A 16,085-nucleotide genomic window follows, 5' to 3' on the forward strand; every position below is an offset into this window, starting at 1 on the left:
ATAGGAGATAAAATAAAAAGAGATGAAAGAAATTGCAGAAAATAGTTTAAATGGGAAAAGTAAAGACGAGACAAAAAGAGAAGGCAGAATGAAAGATTATAAAATAAGATGAGAAAAAAGCTAAATAAAATATGAAAGAGAGACGAAGGGGAAAAACAAGAAGAAAAGAAAAAGGAGACAGAAGGAAAAGGAAAAAAAGAAAAAAAACCAAGAGAAAAGAAAAGACGAAGAAAAGAGGTGAAAACATGAAAAAAGAGAAAGGAAGGAAAGAAAAATAGATAAAAGAGAAATTAACGAAAAGAGATTAAATGAAAAGCAAAAAAATAAAGAAAATAAAAAGAGGCAAAAGAAAAAAAAACAGAAGGAAAAGAAAAAAAAACAAAAGGGAAAAGAAGCAAAAAGAAAAAAAAGAGAAAGGAAGATACAAAGAAAAAAGGTGAAAGGAAAAAAAGAGATAGAAATGAAAAAATGAGGAAAAGATGGAAGTAAAACAAAAGGAAAGTGACAAAAAAAAATGAAAGACAAAAAAGCGGTAAAAAGAAAAAAGAGACAGAAGGCAAAGAAAAGAACAAAGAGAAAAGAAGAGACCGAAAAGAGGTGAAAAGAAAAAAAGATATGAGAGATGGAGATGGAAAGAAAAGAAAAATAGATAAAAGGAAAATAAAAGGAAAGAGATTAAAAGAAAAGCAGAAAGGAAAGGAAATAAAAAGATGCAAAATAAAAAAGAGAGAAGGAAAAGAAAAGAATAAAGAGAAAAGAGGAGACAAAAGGGTAAAAAGAAGAAGTGAAAAGAAAAAAAGAGATGGAAAGGAGAGTAAAATAGATAAAACATGAAAGCATAAGGGAACGAAAGAGATGGAAAGAAAAAATTTAAATAAAATAAAAAAGGGAAAAAAGAGACAAGAGGAAAAGGAAAGAAAAGAAAAGAAAAGAAAAGAAAGGAAAGGAAAGGAAATGAAAGGAAAGGAGATTAAAGGAAAGAATTGAGACGAAAGAAAAATAATTGAAAAGGAAAAGACAAGAGAAGAAAAGAAAAGACAGGTGGTGAAAAAAAAGAAAAAAAAGTCCAAAGAGAGACAAATAAGAGGTGAAAAGCACAAAGAGATAACAAGATGCAATGGTTAAATAAAAGAGATGAAAGGTAAAGGAAAGGAAAGAGATGAAAAGATGAGAGAGACGAAAAAAGAAAAGAAAGAAAAAAGACAAAAGAAAATAAAAGAGACAAAAAGAGACTAAGAAAAGAGGTGAAAAGAAAAAAGGAAAAAAATGAAGAAAAATAAAAGAAAAAAAGCAATGAAAAGATGAGAGAAACAAAATAAAAAGAAAACAAAACAAAAAAAAAGAGAAGAGACAAAAACAGACTAGAAAAACAGGTGAAATAAAAACAAAAGGCACAAAAATGAAAGAAAAAGAAATGGAGGGAAAATAAAAGAAAAAAACGATGAAAGGTAAAGAAAGTAAAGAGGAAAAGAAAAAAACTGATGAAAGAGAAGAGACAAACAGAAAAGAAAGATTAATGTTTACTTCTTGTAAATGTCCTGAATAGAGGTCTAGAAAGCGGGAAAACATGGGCAAGAAGGTGACTGGTATAAAAGCCGTGCCCGGCGGTGTTGCGGCTCTGAAGGGTTATTAAACTCTCCGACTGGCATCTGGACTGCGTGTCTGCTCATTCCCTCATCAATATAGCAGATTTAAAAGAGTTTTCTGAACCGCTGCCCGACTGGACACAAACCTGGATGAAAGACACGTCGTTCCCTCAGCTTCAGCTCTTCCTTCTAGATTAAAAATGGTAATTGTGTAGATAAATCAACTTCTCACTCTCGTTTCCATCCAAACAAGTGATTAGCTTTAAAAAAGTAAAGCAGCGTATAAGCAGTCTGGTGTGAGCTGTACACTGTATTCCAGAACTCGACATATTTGTATTGTTATTTATAGAGAACACGAAGTACAGAATCTGCTGAGACACCAAAGACAACTTTCATATTCTGAGTTGCAAAGTCCCTTAAAGGTGAAATAAAATTGAGTTTGTTTAGGATGTTAGTATCAATGTGCTCGTTTTAGGAAATCTATTAGCTAGAGTGCTCCAAAACTGACACATTTCACGTTTAGAAGATATAAAACTGATATAAACACTCAAAGCTGGCAGTCTATTTGTTTATTTATTTATTTATTTATTTTAATTTATTCATGCATTCATTTATACAATTTTTATTTTATATTTATTGTTTTTATTTATTTATTGTTTATGACGTCACCTAAAACTATACTTGACAATACTCATTTCACTTCACTTTACTTAATTTCAATTAATTTCTTTACTTTTCTTCACTTCTTCACTTCACGTTGCTTTGTTTCACGTTACTTCACTATGCTTCAATTCACATGACTACGCTTCACTTCTTTAATTTTCTGCTTTCACTTCTTCACATCTCTTCACTTCATTGCTTCACTTTGCTTTGCTTAACTACGCTTCAATTCCTTACACTCTAATTCACTTGACTTTGCTTCTACTCTTTTTCACTTATCTTTTTATCCTCACTTATTCATTTCGCTTTGCTTCACTTTACTTTGCTTCGCTTCTTCACCATGATTCAATTCACTTCGCTTCGCTTATTCACTATGCTTCATTTCGCTTTGTTTCTTCATCACTTTTTTAAGATGTTGCCGCTGGCTAAAACAATTCTTGACAATACTCACTTTTTCTTGTTCATTTCACCTTACTTCATTTAAATTTCCTTCTTCACTTTACTTAATTTCAATTCACATCTTCACTTCTTCTTCTCTTACCTCACTTCTTTACTTATCTTCACTTCACTTATTCACTTTGCTTCACTTCACTGATTGACTTCGCTTCACTTCTTTACTTTGTTTAACTTTTTCATGTCTCTTAACTCTACTTCTCTACGTTTCACGACTTCGCTACGCTTTAACTCACTTAACTTAGTTTCTTCTACACTTATCTTCACCTCGCATATTGACTTTGCTTTGCTTCACATTGCTTCGCTTATTTACTTTACTTCCCTTCGCTTTGCTTCCTCATCAGTTGTTTTAGGATGTTGCTGTTAAAACAGTTCTTGACAATACTCACTTCACTTGTTCACTTCATTTTACTTCATTTAATTGACTTCTTCACTTCACTTCACTTTACTTTGCTTTACTTCACTTATCTTCACTTTACTTGTCTTCACTTATCTTCACTACATTTATTCCCTTCGCTTCGCTTCACTTCACTTATTTGTTTCGCTTCACTTCTTAACTTCATTTCCCTTCTTCATTTCTCTTCTTAACTCCACTTCACCTCTTCTCTTTGCTTCACTTCTTTACGCTTTAATTTACTTCACATCACTTTGCTTTGCTTCTTCTTCACTTCTTCGCTCACCTTAACCTCACATGTTCACTCTGCTTTGCTTCTCTTCTCTTCAATTCTCTTTACTTCGCTTCTTCACTACTCTTCAATTTGCTTCACTTCTTGACTTATCTTCACTTCTCTTATTTATTTCACTTATTCATTTCGCTTCACTTCGATTCACTTATTCGCTTCTTCACTTTGCTTCTCTTCTTCACTTCTCTTCACTTCATATCTTCACTTCTCTTATTACCTCCACTTCACTTCTTTACTCCACTTTGCTTGGTTTCACTTCTTCACTTTGCTTTGCTTCACTTCTTTTTACTTCACTTAACTACTTCACTTTCCTTATTTTTCTCTTCTTCACTTTACTTCACTTTTTTTCCTCAAGATTTCACTTTCATAACTCATAATTTGAACTCACTTTAGTTCACATCGCGTCCCTTCACTTTACTTTGCTTCACTTCACTTCATTTCACTTTCTTCTACAGTCTAGGAAAATGGTAAAAGTTCACGAAAAATCTAATTTAAAAATAAATCTGAAAGGGCATCCGCTGTGTAAATCATTTGCTGGATAAGTAGGCGGTTCATTCCACTGTGGCGACCCCAGATTAATACAGGAGCTAAGCTGAAAAAAAGAAAATTAATGAATGAACTAAAAAGGTCTAATGTTTATTTAAATTTTTTAGCGAATACAAAACCACAGTTTATACTTGAAAAAGAGTTAAATAAATAAATACTGGGTGAAAAAAAAATTATATATATATATATATATATATATATATATATATATATATATATATATATATATATATATATTATTTTTATTCATTATTCATTGAATGTTTTGTCTTAATACTATTGTGATATATCCATACACATATACAGGTTTGTGTGATTATTTATACAGAACATTGAGTACAGAATCCACTGAGACACCACAGTGAACTTTTCTATTTCTGAGAATTGTAAGCTTTGAGAGGAAATTGCATCTTGCTGTTAAGTTACAGACAGTCTGAACCTAATTTGGTTGTTTTCTTACACTTAATGATTCATTTCATTCACTAGACATAATGATTCATTTCATTTGTTGTCTTCTACAGTATCTAGGGTCAGAGACACAGTAAATGTCCATTTAGAGAAGTGAGTAGTGTGTATATCTGACCAGCTCTCAGTGAAAGCAGGACATTTGAGAATGTTTGTGCTGAAAGAGCGTGGGAGTGTTTGTTGTTTTCAAGCACTTGCCATTTGGAGACTTAAAGCTGCTTTCCACCCTCCTCTTCTGTGGAGTTTTGTTGTTATTTATTTCAAAATAATGTCTTTTTCTTTGCTTTAGGAAACTGGATTGTCAGCAGTCATTTTGTGTGATGGCTTGTTTCTCCCAACTTTATAAGCAATTCCATTTCAGACATTTCTTTTTTATATAACTGCTGTACTTTATCCCCACAATGCACCAAAATGGAGGCAGAAGGCTATCAGCAATGCTTCATGTTTATTTTATATATTTGTTTTTATCTTTTAACACCTGCGGTGGAGTCTGCCGATAGATGGATGTTTTTGTTGTTGTTGTTGTTGTTTTTTTTTTTTTTTTTTTTTTGCATTTTTTTTATAGCTGTGCAGATACATTTCTTGTTCATTATATATATATATATATATATATATATATATATATATATATATATATATATATATATATATATATATATATATATATAAACAGTTGAAATCAGAATTAATAGCCCCCCTTTGAATGTGTTGTTCTTTATTAAATATTTCCCAAATTATGTTTAACAGAGCAAGGACATTTTCACAGTATGTCTGATATTATTTTTGTCTTCTAATGAAAGCCTTATTTGTTTTATTTCGGCTTGAATAAAAGCAGTTCAAAAAATATATGGTCAATGATATTAGCCCCTTTTAAGCTATATATTGTTCGATAGCCTAAAGAACAAACCATCATTATACAATAACTTGCCCAATTACCCAAACCTGCCTAATTAACCTAATTAAGCCCTAAATGTCACTTTAAGCTGTATAGAAGTGTCTTGAAAAATATCTAGTAAAATATTATTTACTGTCATCATGGCAAAGATAAAATAAATCAGTTATTAGAGATGAGTTATTAAAACTATTATGTTTAGAAATGTGTTGATAAAGTCCTCTCTCCGTTAAACAGAAATTGGGAAAAATTAACTAGAAGGCTAATAATTCAGAAGGGGTAATAAGTCTGACTTCAACTGTACCTTCAGTGGAGTCTGCCAATACATAGATGGATGTTTTTTGGCTTTATATATATATATATATATATATATATATATATATATATATATATATATATATATATATATATATATATATATATATATATATATATATATATATATATATATTTTTTTTTTTTTTTTTTTTTTTTGCATTTTTTTTTTTTTGCATTTTTAATATTTTTATAGCTGTCTAGATTAGGGTTGGGCATCTAAGCTATAATGCCGATTCGATACGCATCTCGATACAAAGAATACGATCCGATATATTAGCGATACATTTGTGACATATTGCGATGCAACACGATACGATTCACACCCATATCACGATACAATGCGATAATTCAGCACTAACTAATTAGATCAAGTTTATGAGATTATGTGAAAGAGGATGCTGTGCCATTGAATGAGTTTGATTATTTATTAACCAAGCAAAACCATGACTTTTTTTACAAACTGGCTTTTCTCTCAGAGCCAGAGTGTCAGTTTACAGTAGAGGGCCATTTTAGAACATATAGCACATATTATTTAAGTATTTTCAAGATAAAAAGAATGTATAAGTGCAATATATATTAAAATATATATATTTGCACTCTTTCAACATAAAGGTTTATCATTGCACAACAAGAATTGTTATTTTACTTTTCAACTATGAAAACAAGTTTTACAAAGATATATTTTGCCACTGAATATTCAAAACTTAAAGTTTTGAACTAGCAGTGTTATGTTGCTTTGAAACATCACTGTCACTGTAAACAACAGGCTAATAAAAATATAACAAACCAGCAATCTTCTTGCTGTGAGGTGGTCAAACTACCCACTGTGCCACCGTGACACCCATTATTTTTATCATTATTATTATTAATATTATTATTATAATTAAATAAACAGGAGGAGGTGTTTTAAAACCTTCGTTCTCCGTGACACTAGGCTGACTATCTTTGCAGATGAACAATGCAGTAACATCCGTTATTGGCGTAGAGCGCACAAAACTGTTGCGCATGGAAAAAAACTTGCAATGCTGTTTTCACCACTTTTGGAGCTGGTAGCTACAGTTGAAGCAGTGCAGGAAGCAAGGGATGCAGGAACACTGGAAGATGCTTTCACAACAACACCGTGGCGCCGCTTCAAGTGAGATGTCAGATTAGTCGTGCTGCCCGCGTATTTACAGATGCACGGCACATTTTGCAAATTGCATCTGTCCTGTCAAGTCGTCCATCCTTAAATCCATAATGTTGCCATACTTTAGATTTAAAACTCAGTGGGGAATAAAATGTTTGTTTTGCTTCTCGCGCTTTCTGAGGGCGCACCACTCGCTTAATCCGCACACCTGATACACTGAGTTGTAGTGTAAGTGTAAACATCCGCAAATCCGTTGCTAAGGCATACTTTATGTAGGTCGATTAAATTATGCGCCAAAAACAGGTTGACAACACTTGCTAATAAATAAAAAATACATTCTATGTTAAAAATATAAGCTGTATCTTGGAAAAACCGATGCATCTCGCAAAAACCGATGCATCTCGATTTGCTTCCAAAATTTCATTCATCCTCTGATGCTCTACCGATGCACTCGCATCGTGCACGCGCATGACCGCGTATCGATACATATCGATTAATCTTCCCATCCCTAGTCTAGATACATTCATTGCTTATGTTTTTTAGACGTATTATAAAGTAACTTTTAATACAACAAAAGTGTTAAAGATGGCATTTACTGTACTGCCATGCTATTTTACCAACGTCACTTTAGAGCTGGTGTATGAATGATTCACTAGCGTAATGTCTAAAGTGTTGCCAAAACAGTAGATTTTGCTCACATATTTATGACTATAAGGCTGAACAGCATGAAATGCCATCAGTCTAGAGACCTTCTCAAGTATTTCTCTGTTGCAATGGGGATATCACAATAACTAACCCCCCAAAAAACGGCAAATAAAACACTGGCAGTATACTATGGTATAAATACAGCACTACAACATGGTAGTAGATATTGACTTAGAAAGTCACTTGTCTGTTTGTTACAACCCATTACTTGTCTTGTCTCGTCTGTTTCTCTGCTTTGCCGGAGACATATCTGATTGGCCACTTCCAGCTGATTGCTTGTTCCTGGTTGGCCTACAGTGTTTTAAGAGTCATGACACAACTTCCTTGGCGGCCATCTTGTTTTTGTCACTTGCATTGTGTTTGTTGAAACCGTTGTATGTTGTGTAGTGCAGAGTTCCCCTTCGGTTGGGGAACTTCAGTGCCATGAATGGGAGGATTCGGATCAGAAGCCGCTTATCTGGAGAGTATTGAACGGGCCAATGAATGAAATTAATTGGCAGCGTAAGCTTGCGCAGGTGTGCGACATCTGCAATCATCTCAGCATATAAGCACACCTGAAGCCAGCAGACGCCATCCTTTTCGCTTCAGATCCTTTCTGAGTGAGTCGATGAGGGTTCCTCTTGCTGATCAGCACTTCAGAGCGAACGAGTGTGTCTCCCGGTCCAGAGTGGGTCTTCGCGGTGGCAGACGGTCGAGCTGGGTTACTCCCTTGCCTGCGGTTCTTTGGGTCCGGTCCTCCAGAGCGGTGCGTATAGTTGCAACTTTCCTAAAAGAGCAACACAGTCGTGCAGCACGTCCTTTTCAGGATGGCGCTCCGACTGTGCGTTTCTGGATGCGGGGGTTTCCTGTCTCCGGATGATGGACACGATCACTGCATTGCATGTTTGGGGGTCCAGCATGTTAATGCGGTGCTCGCGGGCGGTTCATGTCGTCATTGCGATGCCATGACCGTTGCACAGCTAAGATCGCGGCTAACTTTCGCAAGAGAGCGAGCCACCCCAGTTGCCTCCTGTTCTAAAAAAGCAGCGGGCGCTCGGGCAGATCTGAGGGTTTCAGCGGGAGCTAATCCGCCGCCCACGGGCTCGCGGACCTCTCGCTCCTCACGGCGCTCCATCCAAGCTTCGGGTGGTGAGAGTGATCCGTCTAACCAGATGGTAGCTCTCACACTCGCTGACACCGGAGATCAGATGTCCTCCGCGGCATCGGAGGGTGGGCTTTCACTGTCCGACGAAGATCCGGACCCGCTCGCCCCCTCCGGGCAGGTGAGCGCTGTCAAATCGGATCCTGAAGCGGACATGTTAGCCGTGCTTTCCCGGGCTGCTTCGGCCGTGGGGTTGGAGATGGTTTATCCCCCAGCTCCGCGGCCGGACCGACTAGATGGGTGCTACGTAGAGGACCAGAAGGCGAAGCCTTCGAAGCCTCTCGTCCCCTTCTTCCCGGAAGTGCACAGTAGGCTCACGCAGTCCTGGAGGGCACCTTTCTCTGCCCGTGCTGCGAGTGCCTCCGCCCTCACCGCCCTTGACGGCGGAGCTGCCAGGGGGTATGAGGCGATCCCGTCAGTGGAGCGCGCTATCGCGGTCAATCTTTGTCCGCGCGGCGCCTCTACGTGGCGGGGTTTGCCCCGCCTCCCGTCCAAAGCCTGTAGGTTGTCTGCCTCCCTCGGAGCCAGAGCTTATAAGGCTGCGGGCCAGGCTGCTTCTGCTTTGCACGCGATGGCCACCTACCAGCGCTACCAAGCGCAGGCGCTGGCCGAGCTGCACGAGGGCGGGTCCAACCCAAGCTTATTACATGAGCTGCGCACCGCGACCGACTATGCTCTTCGGACTACTAAGTCCGCCGCGTGTGCGCTGGGGAGGACGATGTCCACACTTGTGGTTCAGGAACGCCACCTCTGGCTAAACCTGGCCGATATGCGCGACGTTGACAAAGTTCGCTTTCTTGACTCGCCCATATCCCAGGCTGGCCTGTTCGGCGACACCGTCGGTGAATTCACCCAGGAATTCAAGGCGGTGAAAGAGCAGTCGGATGCGATGGGCAATGTCATCTATCGGCGTGGCCGTAAGCCCGCTCCGCCCGCCGAGCCATCCACCTCCGCTGTTCCTCGCCGAGGGCGCCCGCCAACGAGTGCTGCCCCGCCCCCGCCTGCGCCTCCGGCCAAGCGGGCGCGGCGTTCACCTCGAAAGCAGGCAGCCCCTCCTGCCCAGGGCGCCGTTAAGTCCGGTAAACGGACCGCGAAGCGTCCCTGAGACAGGCCATCCGGAGAAGAGGAAACTTGCTCTTTCCCCGCTGGAGGGCGGGGCCCCGATAACAACGGTACTTTTCAGTGCCACCAAAACATCAGTAAAAGAGCACTTTTTCCCTTCCCCGGATGTGACTGCACGAGTTCTGCCAGTCCGGGACGCGCTGCCTTCCGGCTCGCAGACTCTACGTGCTTCGCCAGTGGCTCACGAGCGCTGGGGGGACGGTCTCCCTTCCCTCAGCCCTCCAGCCCCCTCTCCGGAGTCAGGGTGCGGAGCCAGAGCGAATCGCTCTCCTCCAGCTTTTCCGCGGGACCCTCGTGCTTCCCGGATCAGCACACCCACTCCGCGCTGCCCCACCGCTGGTACGTCAGCGATTGTAGCGATGACTCCATTAGCGAGGGCTCTGCCTGCCTGGTTAGCGCGGGCCAGCCCCTCGCGGTGGCTCATACGCACAATCAGACTCGGTTACGCGATTCAGTTCGCGAAACGGCCCCCCAAGTTTACGGGCGTGTATTTCTCCAGGGTCAACCCCCTGTCCGCCCCTGTCTTGCGAGAGGAGATTGCTGCCCTCCTGGCGAAGGGTGCAATCGAGCCGGTTCCTCCAGCCGAGATGGAGAGTGGGTTTTACAGCCCATACTTCATCGTACCCAAAAAGAGCGGTGGGTCACGGCCAATCCTAGATCTGCGCGTTTTGAACCGCTGTCTGCACAAGCTGCCGTTCAGAATGCTCACGCAGAGGCGCATTCTCCAATGCGTTCGTCCTCGGGATTGGTTTGCAGCCATAGACCTGAAGGACGCGTATTTCCATGTCTCCATTCTTCCACGCCACCGCCAATTTCTGCGGTTTGCGTTCGAGGGTCGAGCGTGGCAGTACAAGGTCCTCCCCTTCGGGCTCTCTCTGTCTCCGCGGGTCTTCACCAAACTCGCGGAGGGTGCCCTAGCGCCCCTTCGGCTCGCGGGCATTCGCATACTCAATTATCTCGACGACTGGCTGATTTTAGCCCACTCGCGGGAGCAATTGATTATGCACAGGGACGAGGTGCTTCGGCATCTCCGCCTACTGGGGCTTCAGGTCAACCGAGAAAAGAGCAAACTCGCCCCCGTGCAGAGAATTTCTTTTCTCGGGATGGAGCTGGACTCGATCACCATGGTAGCGCACCTCTCCGAGGAACGCGCTCGCCTGTTGCTGAACTGTCTGAGGGAGCTCGACAGCAAACTAGTGGTCCCACTGAAGTTCTTTCAGAGGCTCCTGGGGCATATGGCATCCGCAGCCGCCGTCACGCCGCTCGGGTTGCTCCATATGAGACCACTTCAGCACTGGCTTCACGATCGGGTCCCCAGACGCGCATGGCACGCGGGCACACACCGGGTCTCGGTTACTGCGCTGTGTCGCCGCGCCCTCAGCCCTTGGAATGACCCCTCGTTCCTACAGGCCGGTGTGCCTCTAGGACAGGCGTCCAGCCATGTTGTTGTTTCAACAGACGCTTCCAACACGGGTTGGGGGGCCGTGTGTCGCGGGCATGCGGCTGCGGGCCTCTGGAAGGGTGCCCAGCTGCATTGGCACATCAATCGCCTAGAGCTGTTGGCAGTGTTCCTCGCTCTCCACCGCTTTTTACCGGTGCTGGAGCGGCAACACGTGCTGGTCAGGACGGACAGTACGGCGGCGGCGGCGTATATCAACCGCATGGGGGGTATGCGCTCTCGCCGCATGTCTCAGCTCGCCCGCCGTCTGCTCCTCTGGAGTCACCCGCGGCTGAAATCGCTGCGCGCCATTCACGTCCCAGGCACGCTCAATCGTGCAGCCGATGCGCTCTCACGACAGCTGTTACGCCCTGGAGAATGGAGACTCCACCCCGAGTCTGTTCAGCTGATATGGGCGCGATTCGGGGAGGCCCAGATCGATCTGTTTGCTTCCCCCGAGAACGCTCACTGCCAGTTGTTTTTTTCCCTGACCGAGGGCTCTCTCGGCACGGATGCACTGGCCCACAGCTGGCCTCGGGGCATGCGCAAGTATGCGTTTCCCCCAGTGAGCCTGCTCGCGCAGTTTCTGTGCAAGGTCAGGGAGGACGAGGAACAGGTTCTGCTAGTTGCGCCCCTTTGGCCCAACCGGACCTGGATATCAGAGCTCTCACTCCTCGCGACGGCCCTCCCCTGGCGGATCCCTTTGGGACCTACTCTCTCAGGGACAGGGCACCATCTGGCACCCTCGCCCCGATCTTTGGAACCTCCACGTGTGGTCCCTAGACGCGAGGAAGACTTAGGTAACCTACCGACTGCGGTGGTTAATACCATCACTCAGGCTAGAGCCCCCTCCACGAGGCGCGCCTACGCCCTGAAGTGGAGTCTATTCACTGAATGGTGCGTCTCTCGCAGAGAAGACCCCCGAAATTGCCAGATTAGTGTTGTGCTCTCTTTCCTTCAAGAGAAGTTGGACAGCAGGCTGTCGCCCTCCACTCTCAAGGTTTACGTGGCCGCCATCTCCGCTTATCATAGCGCGGTAGCTGGCGGCACCGTGGGAAAGCATAACCTGGTCATCCAGTTCCTTAGGGGTGCTAGGCGAATTAATCCATCTCGCCCCCCTCTCATGCCCTCTTGGGATCTCGCCCTCGTTCTCACGAGTCTGCGATCCGATCCCTTTGAGCCACTCGAATCAGTATCTCTAAGATTTCTGTCCCTGAAGACAGCTCTGCTGGTTGCGTTGGCCTCCATCAAGAGGGTCGGGGACCTGGAGGCATTTTCGGTCAGTGACTCGTGCCTGGAATTCGGGCCGGATTACTCTCACGTTATCCTGAGACCCCGCCCCGGTTATGTGCCCAAGGTTCCTACCACCCCCTTTAGAGATCAGGTAGTGAACCTGCAAGCGCTGCCCCCGGAGGAGGCAGACCCAGCCCTTTCTTTACTTTGTCCAGTTCGCGCTCTGCGCATTTATGTGGACCGTACTCAGAATTTTAGATCATCTGAGCAGCTCTTTGTCTGTTATGGCGGTCGGCAGCAGGGAAGTGCCGTATCGAAACAAAGATTATCCCACTGGATTGTGGATGCCATTTCACTCGCTTATTCGAGTCGAGGTCAGCCGTGTCCCCCGGGAGTACGTGCACACTCCACTCGGAGCGTTGCATCCTCTTGGGCGCATGCACGCGGCGCCTCTCTAACAGACATCTGTAGAGCTGCGGGCTGGGCGACACCCAACACATTTGCAAGGTTTTACAATCTGCGAGTGGAGCCGGTTTCCTCAAGGGTATTAGGTAACCCTTTGGTGATTGAGGAGACAACTCGGTAGGGTGTTGAAACACGCTTGCTGCGCCATTCTCCCTAACACGGAGGTACGTGCGCCTTTTTTATCTGTCAGTAAAGTTCCCCGTCAGGTGAGCCCTGCAGATTCCTCCGTGGCCCCCAGCACTGACTCAGCGGAGGAGTCACTTGCTGGCCCACTACGTTGTAGGTCTGCCCGCTGGTCAGCCCGCGTTTTGGGTATAGGTGCCTGCTATGCGTGATCCCCACTAGGCGATCCCATATGCTTATTCCGCCACGGTTAAGTCCCCCCCTGGGCGGACCCGTGTCTTCCCTCTCCGCTAACCACTCTTTGCTATGCGTACTCCCCCTTTTTAGGGCTAGTCCATAGGTAAATTCTGCCATCTATCCCCCCCTTGGGTAACGGATGGCCTCCGCAGCGTCCTCCCTATCGGGATTGCACGCTTCCCAACGTACTGTCGTATTTCCTAGAATTATCTAGATGCTCACGACTTCCCAAAAAATATATCTAAATCCGTAAAACTTCTGTTGAAGTAGGATAAATTAGGGCCAGGGACACGTTGGAGGACCGCGCCCCCCATGATGTGGGTGCGTCACGCTTGCTTGACTATCTCCTCATCGGGGGTGTTGGTAAGGTGCAGTCATTATGGCGCTTTCCATATTCTCCCATTCATGGCACTGAAGTTCCCCAACCGAAGGGGAACGTTCGAGGTTACAGAAGTAACCCTTCGTTCCCCGAGGAGGGGAACGGAAGTGCCATATTCCGTCGCCATAATGACTGTCCCTTAGCTGTTTGAAAGTCTCTTCAGCTTAAAAGGATGGCGTCTGCTGGCTTCAGGTGTGCTTATATGCTGAGATGATTGCAGATGTCGCACACCTGCGCAAGCTTACGCTGCCAATTAATTTCATTCATTGGCCCGTTCAATACTCTCCAGATAAGCGGCTTCTGATCCGAATCCTCCCATTCATGGCACTTCCGTTCCCCTCCTCGGGGAACGAAGGGTTACTTCTGTAACCTCGAACGTTTTTGAATGTTAAAGTTGTGACTAGAAAACTAGAGATTTCTGAGTACTGTTTGTTTTGTGCAACTATAGATTTGTGAGTACTGTTTGTTTAGTGTAACTAGAGATTTGTGAGTACTGTTTGTTTTGTGTTTGCTTTGCTTATGATACTTTGTTCCACTAACTTGTTAGACCTTTTTGTCTGCTGACATTGATTTTTGGATTGTCTTTAACTGTGGTTGCCCGTTTTGTAAATAGTGTATATAAATTGGGATAGTAAGGAGTTTGATGTTATTTTATTTGTAAAACCTTTTGACCTTTCCTTCTTTTCTTTCAGTTTTCTTTCAGTCTGCAGTCTCTTGTGGCGGAGCATGTAGCATACAGCATGTAACTGTATGTATATATATATATATATATATATATATATATATATATATATATATATATATTTATATATATATATATATGTATATATATATATATGTATATATATATATATGTATATATATATATATATATATATATATATATATATATATATATATATATATATATATATATATATATATATATATATGAGCATTGTTTAAATATAAACATATTTATTTATTTATGTATTTAATAAATATTTATGGTCTTTTGTATATGTACATCCACTTGATTGGTTTTCTCAATAAATAAATGTTAATACATTTCAAGAGTTATTGTGTAAAAAATAACATTACAAATACACATATAAGCAATTTACAGTTCATACAGAGTTGTCATTGTGTGCAACAGAATAAAAAGTCATTTGATGATAAGAAAATTAGTAAACATTCCATGAATCAGATTGAAAACAATGCCTCTGATACTGTTGAACGCAATATGATCAAAACCTTGATGACACAGTTTCAGTAATCATAAGGATTCATTCCAAAGTCATTTCCCCTATCAAACAGTTAGTTTTGTAAGTTTAATAAAGTTAGTTTTGTAAGTTTGTGAAAACTAAAGCAAATATGTATTCGTAGAACCACACATATCAGTCAAAAGTAATGCTTTTTATACATCAACACTTAATATAATAATATAGCCAAATGATTGTATATAAAGAAATAAAAAGGTACATTTATTTATCTACCCCTTGATTGTTTGTACTCTAACAATATTGCAGGCTCTAGTATTCCCGCACTATTATTCCATAAGCTCACTCTCTCTGTCTTCCTCCTTCAAAGCACAAACCACAATCCAGTGAGACCCGAGCGCATAGACCAGTGGTTACAAAACCAATTACCAGCAAACACTGTTCCCATGAGCCACTACAATAAACTGAAGCAGAAGAACCCAGCATAAAGCAGCTGGAGGACAAGAAGAGCTTTGAACACATCCATACGAACGACAGACAATCGCTCTTAATCGCACACCAGATCAATGCATCTCTCCATCAAGCACGGCTTAAATGAATTTAGGAAAGTTTATACGGTGCTGTAATTGCTGAAAGACTGGCTTCATTCAATAGCAAAGGCACTGCATCTATAAACAGAAACAGATCCTCTATATTGGATTTGCATCAACTGACTGTAGTAGACATGCTGTAAACATTGTCACCAAACAGAGAGGGATTCGCTGACATGATGTTTTTTTGGGGTTAATATTATTAGGTTTGTGTTTGTTGAATGTGATATTGAGTTGGCAGAGGGCAAGGAGTTTGAAGTGGAGATAATAATGAGTGTGTTGAGGAGGGAGAGAGAGTGAGAGAGACGAAGGGAGTAAGACACAATAGCGTGGATGAGTTGTATTCAGCTGTCAGTCAGGCGGGTTTTATGGGTCTAGTACATACTATCAGTGTCTGAATGACAGTCACACCCTATCAATCTCTTCAAGATGCTCATGCAGGCTGTGTTTGTGTGTGTGTGTTTACGGTCAGAGGAAAGTGCAGAAGCTTTATAGACTGAAGGCCCACTTTTTACTTCATAATTACACCCATTACTCCAGTTAGCAAAGAATGGAAAAGAACTTTGACGTGTCTGGAAAGAAAAAAAAAGAATCAGATATCTCCAGAGATGTTCAATAGGATTTAAGTCTGAGCTCTGGCTGGGCCACGCAAGGACACTTACCGAGTTGTTGTGAAGCCACTCCATTGATATGTTGGTGGTGTGCTTGGGGTCATTGTCCTGCT

The 16,085-nt window shown here is 42.6% G+C and overlaps 2 protein-coding genes across 4 annotated transcripts in view; both read left to right on the forward strand.

Annotated features, from left to right (window-relative positions):
• Positions 1 to 9,680, forward strand: part of LOC147846486 (uncharacterized) — a 480,702-nt gene extending 471,022 nt beyond the window's left edge. Inside the window, exon 2 of the mRNA XM_087241354.1 lies at positions 7,827 to 9,680. Within this exon, the coding sequence (XP_087097480.1) occupies positions 8,241 to 9,680 (1,440 nt within the window). The 5' untranslated portion in view covers positions 7,827 to 8,240. The remainder of the gene's footprint in view (positions 1 to 7,826) is intronic.
• The window catches only part of ephb1 (EPH receptor B1), a 561,737-nt gene that overhangs the window by 445,471 nt on the left and 100,181 nt on the right, over positions 1 to 16,085 (forward strand). The window lies entirely within an intron of this gene.

This window comes from Danio rerio, chromosome 2 (assembly GCF_052040795.2).
Source record: "Danio rerio strain M-AB ecotype USA chromosome 2, GRCz13ab, whole genome shotgun sequence".
Classification (NCBI taxonomy): Eukaryota; Metazoa; Chordata; class Actinopteri; order Cypriniformes; family Danionidae; genus Danio; species Danio rerio.